General features: G+C 38.3%; 1 protein-coding gene across 2 annotated transcripts in view; it reads right to left on the bottom strand.

Annotated features, from left to right (window-relative positions):
* GRAMD4 (GRAM domain containing 4) overlaps positions 1-12247 on the bottom strand; it is a 204639-nt gene that overhangs the window by 101628 nt on the left and 90764 nt on the right. For both annotated transcript variants that reach the window (XM_081330928.1, XM_081330927.1), the window contains exons 11-16: positions 10179-10250; positions 9740-9783; positions 9521-9630; positions 6786-6940; positions 2073-2220; positions 990-1083 (exon numbers count right to left, since the gene is read on the bottom strand). In XM_081330928.1, the coding sequence (XP_081187054.1) occupies positions 990-1083; positions 2073-2220; positions 6786-6940; positions 9521-9630; positions 9740-9783; positions 10179-10250 (623 nt within the window). The remainder of the gene's footprint in view (positions 1-989; positions 1084-2072; positions 2221-6785; positions 6941-9520; positions 9631-9739; positions 9784-10178; positions 10251-12247) is intronic.

Raw genomic sequence — 12247 nt, 5'->3', positions numbered from 1 at the left:
TGGTGCACAGTATAATATCAGCATATAAAACAAGAATAAGTTCCAACTTTAAAAACCTAATGATTATATATATATATATATATATATATATATATATATATATATATATATATATATATAGAGAGAGAGAGAGAGAGAGAGAGAGAGAGAGAGACAGAGAGAGAGAGAGAGAGAGATCGTACTGTAAGCTGCTCAGGGTCGCTTTGGATAATGAAAAAGGTAGCATATATTTTAATATTTATATGCTGAAGTTGGGTAAATTTTGTTTTATCCAATTAGTCCAAACTACATATTTTCTAGCGTTCTTACCATTTCATATGGCATGCCCTTATCGCTTTTTTTTTCCTTTTTGCCTTTGAGGCAGTGTTTTTACTCCTGGCACCTGCAAATTTTGGGGGCAAGGTTTTCCAGAAGTGTTCTGCCCTTGCTTTCTCCTTTCAAGGGCTGAGAGAGAACGACTGGCCCACGATCATGCAAATGGCTTTGTATCTAAAGCAGGACTAGAACTCACAATTTCCCAACTTCTAGCCTGATGCCTTGATCACTATGCCAAAGAGGCTTTCTCCCTTACTTATATATTAACTGTGAATCTGTCCTTGTGCAAAACAATGAAGATCTCATCTAAGGAAAACCCACTGAAAAACAACCCCCCTTTTTACTGAGCCTTGTATAAGGTTCTTTTCCATTAACCTTTATATTATATCTCAGTTTTGCTCGCAGAGGCTTGTAGCAAGCATCTTCAACCTCTTAAATAGCACTTTTATAGATTCACCAAAAACCTCTGGAAGTTATTTTCTTCAAAACACTTTTTTTGTAGTTCATAAAAAACACTTAACTCCCCCCCCTAAATAGAGCCATCATATCAGGGGGGCAAAAATATGGACAAGACTAGAACGTGAGGGGAAAATAGCTATCGCCAGCTAGTAACCCTCCCATTTTTTTGCAACCCAGATCTAGCTTCAACGTTCTGCTGTAAATCATGCACTTACTTTTCAGTAACATAGAGAACTCCATTCCTAATGTAATCAGTGGTTATCTTCCTATCTCTGTTTATCAAGCAGCAGCGCCAGCCATTTTCACACACTATAAAATAGTACAATTATTCCATTTTACTTTTACACATTAAGCAGCTGTAATATTAGTATATTTATTATTTATTTATTAGTTGAATTTATATACCGCCCTATTCCCGAAGGACTCAGGGCGGTTCACAGGGCAATTAAAACAGTACAAAAAAGAATAAAATGGAATTAAATTAGTACAGGCCCACAATTCCTAATAACAATAAAATTAAAATTTTAAAATTAAATTAATATAATTTAATATAATTTAATTAAATTCTTTAAAATTCAAAATCCCTCAGTCCAGGCCAGACAATTCGAACAACCAGGTTTTTAAGTCCCAGCGAAAAGAGCGAAGGTCAGGGGCAGTCCGAAGCTCCATCGGCAGTTCGTTCCAAAGGGCGGGCGCACTCACAGAGAACGCCCTCCCCCTGGGAATCACCCGCCGGCAATCTCTAACCGGCGGAACCCTAAGGAGGCCCTCCCTGTGGGCGCGCACAGGATGATGGGAGACTGATGCTGGTCGCAGGTGCTCCCTAAGGTAATATTTCAGATACAGCTTAAAAATTCTATATCCAGAGTTGGCAAACAAGATCCTAGAAAGAAAACATTTTCATAAAGGAGTGAAATCTTCAATAAACTTTGATTTATGTGGTAAGTTTTCTTTTTAATAGTCACCAAAAACAACAGAACCTAAATCTTGAAAATGGATACAAACTCTTCTAGCTCTGAAGTACATGTTTCAAGCTAGGGTAAAGTTAGTTCTCTGACAAGCGTTATGCTCCATTTCCTCAAATTTATATTTTAACGAAGGTCAAACTCAGCCATCCCACTTGCACAGTAAATCTGTTGACTGCAAGATAAAAGATTTAATATTGACCTGCTCTCCATGGAATCTAACAGTAGATTACATTATGATGTCAATCATTTCTTAATAATGTTACTTTATGGACCTTAAAAAAAATCTCATTACTTAATGTCCACCTCCAAAGTTTAGAGTTGTGTGAATACCTGCCAATGGACGCTCATGTTCTGACAAGTTAAATACTTCATGGAAGTTTCCTCTCTTCGTACTGTGAAAGCGACTGGTTTCCTCATCTCGATTCACTCCTGTTGAGGCGTTCGAACCTACATAGCTTCGGGATGCTGCTGTTTGAGGCTGAAACAACACAAACCTGGTTTACTAAACACTTTTAGAAATCACACAAGCTTCAGTTACGTTATCTTCCCTTTTCCTCAGGAAATGTCCTGCTTCATTCAGTGCTAGAAACCCATGTCTGATGCAGCTACAATCCCTCTCCACAATATCCAGGGTTGATCAAGTTGTGAATGATACCATCACATCAGGCTGTGAGTTATAATTAATATAGTTTGCTCAGCTTCATCACGTGATACAACTGCTCAGGAAGGTGAATTCTGACAAACCTCTTCCATACGTAAGCAGTTTTATTCAATACAGAATCTTTTCTAAAGGCTGCCACGCAGAGCTGTACCCCTTCAGCTACATCCTCCACAGGACTTTTTATTATGTAACTAGCCTGTGTTGTGACCTAAAACATTGCATGTCCCTGAGGTTTTGACATCCTTTTGAGGGGTAAGAAAATGCATTTTTTCATTTAAAAAACAAACAAAACCTAGTCTCAACTATCGGAACTTCAGAGAGGAACTTTCCATGAGGTTCCAGGACCTGCCACCAATAAAGAAGCAATCTGCAACGGTGCAATTTAAAACAGTGTAGCTATCTCATCAAACTCTCAAAAACAAAGAGAGGCACTTGGCATGACTTTTTTTTGCAGCAAAAATTGGTCAGCGGGGCTATTACAAGATGGGGGGAAATAGGCGACAGAATATTACCACAAGCCATCCTCATAAGCTTTATTTTTTTAAAAAAAATAATGATAATACAGCAGATGTTTGTTAGATGGGAAGTACCATTCACATTCCCACTTACACAGGAAGTCTATTTCTATTCTATCCAGCTTTTAATAAGCATAAGCTCAACACTGATGTTGAATATACACAAGTAGTCCTTGACTTATAACCATTAATTTATCAACTTTTCAAAGTACAATGGCACTGAAAAAAAGTGATTTACAATCGGTCCACTGGTCGTGTAACCAAAATTTGTGACTGGCAACCAACATGTATTTATGTCAGTTGCAGTGTACTGGGATCCTGTGGTTTCATTTGCAACATTATTTATTTATTTATTTTTATTTTATTTATTTATTTTAATTCCATTTATATCCCGCCCTTCTCCGAAGACTCAGGGCGGCTTACAAGCTTAGCAGTAGCCTTCATTCTATGTATATGCCTGCTTATTAGGGCTTTCACACACACTCCAAGCGGCATTATTACAAAGTCAGCTTATTGCCCCCAACAATCTGGGTCCTCATTTTACCTACCTCGGAAGGATGGAAGGCTGAGTCAACCTTGAGCCTGGTGGGATGCGAACCTGCACTAATTGCAGGCAGCTGGTGTTACTTAAGGAGGCATTAGCCCACTGCTCCACCAAGGGGTGGAGGTTTCGTTTAACAATCATGTGATTCACTTAACAACTGTAGCAGAAAAGGTCATGCAATTGGGCATGAGTCACATAACAGTTCTGGCCCCAATTGTGATTGTAAATCGAGGACTACATATACCAATTCTTTCCTATTCCTTGGCACTGTAAGAAGGGAAATGGTGGGGAAGAAATGCACAAATTGTTTTTTTTTCCAACTTGCATTCTGACCCATGGTCTCCAAAACTTAATTTGCTGTTTTGCATCAAGTGGCCATTTACTTTTGGACACATCAAATATATTCAGAGGGATTCCAATATACAGAGTTTTAAATTGGGGGTAACAAACATGTAGGCTTATCAGTGCCAACACTCCCAGCTGCCCAGACAACTAGATTGGTCTATCACAATATTCTTTCATTTCTGCATCAAACATTTTTCAAAGTACTGTAATATGCAAATCATTACAAGCAAGAGAACTTTCATGATTATTCATTTTGAAGTTCTATCATATTGTTAATACTGTTGCATGCTTCTAGAGTTTTTTTTCTATCGATTAAGCAAAGTAAAATTAAACAAAACAATAGTAATATAAAAGCTCTGCCACATCAAGTTTATCAAACCATGTCTTCAACTAAATAGGGAAATACTGAACACTTGGCAAAATTGATCCACTTATAGTAAAAACAGTTTCTACGTGTCTGGATCCTTGGATTCAAATCAAGACCAATTACTATAATTACTACAAATGTAAACATTACAGTCAAACACATTTGCATACACACCAGAGGTGGGGAGAGATAGCGGGAGAGAGAAAGTAACAAAATTGCTGTTCATTCTGAATACAAATGATCAACTGAAAGACAGAACACATTCCACTCTAAGATCCATACCTTTTCATGACCTGACAGCTAGCAGGAGGAAAAAACAAACAAACAAACACAATGTGATGATGACAAAATAAAAAAAACAAAACCTATTTAATTTATCATAGGCAGAATAAAATCATGAGCGAGTTGAGAAGACTCTTTTGCATACCAAAGGACTAGAACTAATAACTGGGTTTTTTTCTCTCCCTAAAAGGTATCAATGGATAGAGCAGAGTTTTTGAATTTTATTAAAAGTATGCATGCCCAGCTAGATGTTCCCATCTCTGGTTCCTGATTTCCTCTGCACAGGTTAAAAAGGTAAAAGGTTCCCCCGCACATGCGTGCTAGTCGTTTCTGACTCTAGGGGCCGGTGCTCATCTCCGTTTCAAAGCCGAAGAGCCAGCGCTTGTCCGAGGACGTCTCCGTGGTCATGTGGCTGGCATGACTAGACTCCAAAGGCGCACGGAACGCTGTTACCTACCCACCGTAGTGGTCCCTATTTTTCTACTTGCATTTTTACGTGCTTTCGAACTGCTAGGTTGGCAGAAGCTGGGACAAGTAACAGGCGCTCGCTCTGCTACACGGCACTCGGGATTCGACCCACCAAACTGCCGACCTTATGATCGACAAGCTCAGCATCCTAACCCACTGAGCCACCGTGTCCCTCTGCACAGGTTAGTGATGTTTAATAATTTCTCTAATGATTATTTAGCTAAAATTGATTCACGGAAATATTTGAGCGTGTTCTGTAGTATTTTTTTTTTTAAAAAAGAGAAATGATTTTAAAAGGAGTGACAATCGGAATGAATTTAGCTTTGCTTTTCTCTTCTTTATTAATTTGTCACTAGCTGAATGAGGCAAATTGCGGACGTTGATGACAGAGGCATTAGTGGATCTCTCATGCTAATAACAAGGATTGAAACATATCCATCAGGAGATCATTGTTAAGTACGTAGGAGCCACTTTCAGGAAAAAGAGTCTGATAAAACATCTTCCTGCTAGTACCAAATATGGATGGAAAAGAACAGGATTTCTTTGGATCCCCAAATCCTCCAATTCATCCAGCCATATCCTTCCCTCTGAAGCTGCAGGACACGATTTCTATCTAATAATCACGTCGAACTGCTTGGCTTTCTACGTCTTTCATGAGCACAGTCCATGGAGCTGCTCTTACTTCCCATTAGAAAAACCATGAACGGAAGACAGGGTGGGAAAGCTTCTTATTGTCTATTACAGGGGTCTTCAAACTTGGCAACTTTTAAGACTTGTGGACTTCAACTCCCAGAATTCCTCAGCCAGCCAGTTTGAAGACCCCTAGTCTATTATCACATGGAATACTTTCAGGGGGTTGAGACCTATCATATATCTTCTTTTCCGTTCCTTTCTATTCCCTCCAGTTTTAAAAGCTGAGAAGTTTTCTTTTAACCTTTTCTTTCTGCTCTACCTAATTTAGGATTTAGTTGCATATGTTATATACATGTTCTCACTTCAGGGTAGCAAAAATATATATTTTATTGTAATGTGTATTTTAGCTACCACATTTGGAAGGTGAAAGAAACTATAACAGAGACACCAATTATTTACCCCTGATTTAAGGCTAGAAGTATTTGATTGCTTTAAAAAAAGAGAGAAATTTCCATGTTTACTATGTGTTATCTGATTGCAGACAAAGCTAACATTTGTTCAGGACATACAGGAAGACCTCTTATCTTTTAGCTCTTAACAATGTATTCAATGTCTTAACTACTAGATTATAACTTTAAGAGTGAAGCACAAAGAAGCAGTTATTGGTTTCTTAACAAGTCACATGGATTAAATATGCAGCCCCAGAGTGCTAATCTGGCTAGCTGCTGCATTTTTATTCCCTAAACATAGCCAAGATGATCATTACTTCACATACATGCAATGATTACAAAGCAAAGTTAATAATTAGTTTATGTTGAACAATGGCATTACCAGAGTCAAGTTCTTAACTAGTTTACTTGTATACTTCAAATCTACTTTCCCTTTGAATTCAAGTATTGTTAACAACATATTACAATATTTCAGATGCTGACAAACATTTTAGAGGAAAACATTTCATTTTTAATTAAAAAAAACTGGGCACTATTTTTTTTTAAAAAAGTCCTTTTTCCATTGAACAATCTCCTACTTTAAAAACATAGTATTCCTATGCCTGAAGATTTAAGAAAGAGGTTGGCAGATAGGAGCAGTAACCTATTAGTCCATGGGAATGTAAATATTGGATCTGAATCATGAATAACTAGCTCTCTATGTGCTCTGCTCGATGAAGCTACACAGATGGTGTAGAGTTGTGTTACGGAGAAAGAAGCAGGAAAGAAAAAGGAATTACCCGTCTTGATACTGTAGCATTAGCCCTCTCTTTGAGTTGAGGATCCGTAGGCAAGTTCAACCATATGATATAAGGAGTATCGTACTTTGCTTGTAGTCTCGGACAACGTTTGAAGACAAAATCAATCAGAAAAAACTTAATTCCTGCATAAAGTCCTGCATAATTAGAAAGTCAAAGATTGGAATGAGAAAAGTTTTAGGACTGAAATATGGAAACAAAATTAAGTAGTAAGTAAGTAAGTAGTCCTCCACTTACGACCACATTTGGCCCTAGAATTTATGTTGCTAAATGAGAAATTTATTAAGCACGTTTTGCCTCTTTTAACGACTCTTCTTGCCACATCTGTTAAGTGAATCGCTGCAGTTGTTAAATTAGTAACACGGCTATTAAGTGAATTTGGCTTCCCCATCGACTTTGCTTGTCAGAAGTTCGCAAAAGAGGAACACATGACCCCGGGACATTGCAAATGTCATAAATATGAGTCAATTGCCAAGTGTCTGAATTTTGATCATGTGACCATGAGGCTGCTGCAATGAATGTAAGTAAGCATGAAAAATGGTCATAAGTCAATTTTTTCAGGGCTGTTGTAACTTGGAAATGGTCACTAAATGAAGTGTTGTAAGTCGAGGGCTACCTTTCCTATGAAAGAGATCTTTTAACAATAGGCATATCTCAAGATGCTTTATTTGGATCATTAAAGCAGTTGCCTCTTTTCCCAGGCTTTCATAGCTTGTTATGGAAGTATCTCCGCGTAGCTGTTGTGTTCCCCTCACCCAAATTCATCTTGAAAGCAAGCTTCCAAGGTGTCTATGGAGATTTTCAGTCATTCAGGTCATGGTTGTCCCAAAGGTGCTTTTTCCAAGAGGCAACTGGACTTTCTTGTTTTCCTTTGAAGACGTTTCGCTTCTCATCCACGAACCTTCTTCAGCTCTGACTGGAGGGTAAGGAATTTCCCCATCATCCAGTCCGAGCTGAAGATGCTTCTTGGATGAGAAGGGAAACGTCTTCAAAGAAAAACAAGAAAGTCCAGTTGCTTCTTGAAAAAGCACCTTTGGGACAAGCTTGCAAAGTGAAAGAGGTTCAGAGACAGTGACTCACCCGAAGTTGATAGTAGCCATTTTTTTTAAGGAGTTTCAAACTTTATTGCAACAAATGGTCAAGTAAGAACTTTTGTAAGTGTCTAAACCAGGGGTCTTCAAACTTGGCCCTTTTATGACTTGTGGACTTCAACTTCCAGAATTCTGGGAGTTGAAGTCCACAAGTCATAAAAGGGCCAAGTTTGAAGACCCCTGGTCTAAACTTAATGTACGGGAGGATTCTATCAAGAGAGCAACCCCACAAGAATCATGATTTGGAAAACCACCTCTAAGAACATTACAAGTAGAACTATTTAGCTTATAGGTAAAGGTAAAGGTTCCCCCGCACATGCGTGCTAGTCGTTTCCGACTCTAGGGGCCGGTGCTCATCTCCGTTTCAAAGCCGAAGAGCCAGCGCTTGTCCAAGGACATCTCCGTGGTCATGTGGCCGGCATGACTAGACGCCAAAGGCGCACGGAACGCTGTTACCTTCCCACCTTAGTGGTCCCTATTTTTCTACTTGCATTTTTACGTGCTTTCGAACTGCTAGGTTGGCAGAAGCTGGGACGAATAACAGGCGCTCACTCTGTTACGCGGCACTCGGGATTTGACCCGCCAAACTGCCGACCTTCTGATCGACAAGCTCAGCGTCCTAACCCACTGAGCCACCGCGTCCCTTTAGCTTATAGGTACTGCTAAATACACAATTTCAGGCTTTGAAAATAATGCCTAATTTATCATTGTCATTGACACTTTTATTGAACACAAACATTGTAAGATCCCTTTCCTGGAACATTTATTTCCTGGTAACTCCCAGGCAATTTAGGATGCAGACACCTCTTATTATACTGCAAATTTTTCAAGGATTTAAATGTCACCTTGTTTTCCTACAAGATGTTCCAGTTGAAGAAGAGTTATTCATCTCACTTCCTTTGTTAGACATCATTCTAGACCAACATCGGCCTGTCAATAGCTAAAATGGTTGCATTACACATTATATCTATACAATTTCCTTATGCTAGGAATGGGGGTGGGAATTATGCTCCTTATGTTTTGTTTTGTTTTATGAATGCTAACAATAATTTGTTTGATTTTAGGCCTTGGGCAGATGATATACTGTACTTTAAATAGCTCATATAAGCCTCACATCCTCTAGTTTGATAAAGAACTATATATTTCATCTATAGTATTGCCTCTTTAATGTCTTCATATTTCTGATAATCTGATTGATCATTGACTCAAGCAATAATTATTGTTGTTATATTAATTAGTGTTGTACCTGATTCAGCAACCTGTATTTGAATATGCTAAACCAGGGGTGTCAAACTGCCGGCCCGTGGGCCAGATGCGTCATCTGGAAGCCATGCCCACCCCATTGCCAGCAATGGCAAAACTGTCCCAATATGTTGCGCGACGTCATGTGACGTCGCAAGTTTGACATGCCTGTGCTAAACTACCGTAAGTCAAAAATAAAGAGAAATAAAAAGGACATTGCTGACAGTTGAGAACAGATAAATTTAATAACCATCTCCAGACAGTGTGATGTTAAAACATAAACTGTATACGGGGATGGAAGCCAAACCAACTGCTCATTTTTCAGTAGGATGTGGAATTCTAACATTTAAGAAAGCACACAATGTGAAAATATAATAGTTTTACCTATTGAAAGCCCAATTATCCTGTAAGGAATACAGCAGGATGCAATAAAAGCTGCCCATAAAGCAATATATAGTTTCTGCGTTACTTCAGGCTGGACCCACATGAACAAACTGGAAAGAGAGAACAAAAAATAAAGGTAAATAGGCAGCATTTAAAGATATTACCATTCAGACCTGATGAAAAATATGTTGTTAGAAGGAGAAATACATAGAAACTTACTTTTTAATTTTTTCCAGTATATCTGACATTTTCCCAAATAAATTCTGTAACCAAGAAAGGAAGAGAGTATTAGATTGGAATACATGTCTGTGTATGTGAAAAACAAGAAGCTGTTTAAAAAGTTTACTTTTTAAATCAAACCCTATACCAGGGGTAGGCAACCTTGGCTCTTTTATGACTCGTGGACTTCAACTCGTGGACTTCAACAGGAATTCTGGAAGTTGAAGTCCACGAGTCATAAAAGAGCCAAGGTTGCCTACCCAAGCCCTATACATTTACTATGTTCTGTTCTGCCATTTCTCAAATGATGTGATTAATACCAACTACCTTCCATAAACATTCTAGTCCAGTAGAGTATACTTTCTGGGGATCATTTTTCACATGCAGATCTCTGACTCCTACCTGCAACTTCTAAGTGGAGATGCCAAAGATTTCGTACCTGTGCTTTTTGTGCCACATCTAGAACAAGCTGGAATTTTTCTGATACAGTTAAGTCTTCTTTGGGAGGTTCCTAAAACAGTAAATATAACGTGTCATCGAAACACCAATAAACATAAACTTAAAAGAAAGAAAAAAATACTCTCCAATAATGTTATGATTTAACTATAATTTACTGAAACAAAGCAGCTGCATCAACTGCACTTTAAAATTAGCCAGCTGTCTCTGTTAAACTATGATTGTTTTAAAAAGAAAGAAAACTATCCAATGTATTCCTCAAAGCTATCCACTAAGGCAGGGAGATGGGAGAGCCCTAGGCTTACCAAGTATTATTCATTCGCAAAATAATACATGTTTTATGGTGACAAGCAGATCCGGCTTTTGTAAATATAAGTTAGTTTGTAGCCAATGTTATTTTTTTCATCACTTGACTGAACAATGCTGGTGGACAACATTCACTTCTCTGCTCCATATACCAAGTCTGCACTAGAAAGTTTGGAGAATTTGGGCCACAATCTATAGCCCAGATGCAGAGATAAAACAGTATCAAAAGAATTGGAGATGGATTGTTTCAGATATTTTGCAGACTTTAATCCAATCCAAATTGCTTCTGCTAGATCAGACATGTCAAACTCGTGACGCCATGTACGTCGTGCGACGTATCGGCATTTTCCCCCCATTGCCGGCAATAGGGTGGGTGCGGTTTCCTCGTGACGTGTGCGGTCCGTGGGCCGGCAGTTTGACACCCCTATGCTAGATGTTCTGACCAGTATGATCACATGGATCACTCTTTTCCATAATGTTAAAATAGATTCATTGTCTGGAACAACTGAAACTACACTATTTGAAGGACATCTTGGTGCCTGGTGAACTAAACTCATCCTACTATAAACACATAATAAAATATTAAAACAGATAGTGTAGATTTAACATTTCTTTTAAACTTCTAGGGCAGACTATGCATTTATTTTGTATTTAACCTCTTAAATTTTTTGCAGACAAGTAGGCTTGGTTCTGGCCAACATAATGTGCTTCTTTATAAATGACCTCAACGATGTAGCTGCCCTCAAAAAGAAATAACTAGACATACCCTGACATGGGCAAATTATTTTAAGTCATAGTTCAGAATTTCATACTGTATTTATTAGACTCCTATACTTCAAAATATAAGTTATATGTTCTACATTTCTGCTTTAACTAAGAAGAAATACTGCTAAGCTTGTAAGCCGCCCTGAGTCTTCGGAGAAGGGCGGGATATAAATGGAATAAAAATTAAAATAAAAAATAAAAATAAAAATAAACATTATAACGTGGTCTTTTATATAATATTTTTTTAAAATAACAAAAATGTTGGACAGCAAATGAAGTCACAATATGATTAAAGTTGAGTTGATTAAAATAATCAAGAGTATAAAATGCCTAACAGATAGTACAGGTAGTCCTCAACTTACACTCAAAATGTTTAGTGATCACTTGAAGTTATAACAGCACTGGGAAAAGTGACTTAGAACCAGTCCTCACACTTATGAACTGTGGTGGTACAATGGTTAAAAGGCAATATTGCAGGCTAATTCTGCCCACTGCCAGGAGTTTGATCCTGACCAGTTCATGGTTGACTCAGCCTTCCATCCTTCCAAGGTCGGTAGAATGAGGACCCTAAGATTGTTGGGGGAAATATGCTAACTCTGTAAACTGCTTAAAGACGGCCGTGAAGCACTGTAGAGCAGTATATAACTCTAAGTGCTCTTGCTATTACAACCATAGCAGCCTTCCCCATGGTCATGTGATTAAAATCTGGTTGCTTGGCAACTGGCATATGTTTACAACACGTCCTGGGATCATGTGATCATCTTTTGTGACCTTTACAGCTGACTCCCAACAAGGAAAGTCTAGAGGGGAAGTGGGATGTGTTTAATGACATGCTTCATTTAACAACTGCAATGACTTAACAAACATGGAAAAAAGGTCATAAAACTGGGCACAACTCACTGAACAGCTGCTTTGCTTAGCAGTGGAAATTCTGGTCCCAAATGTGATTGTAACTTGAGGGCTACCTGTGTAAATTTGAAA

Source organism: Vipera berus (genome assembly GCF_964194415.1).
Source record: "Vipera berus genome assembly, chromosome: 6".
Lineage (NCBI taxonomy): Eukaryota > Metazoa > Chordata > Lepidosauria > Squamata > Viperidae > Vipera > Vipera berus.
This window is presented reverse-complemented; position numbering and strand designations above follow the sequence as displayed.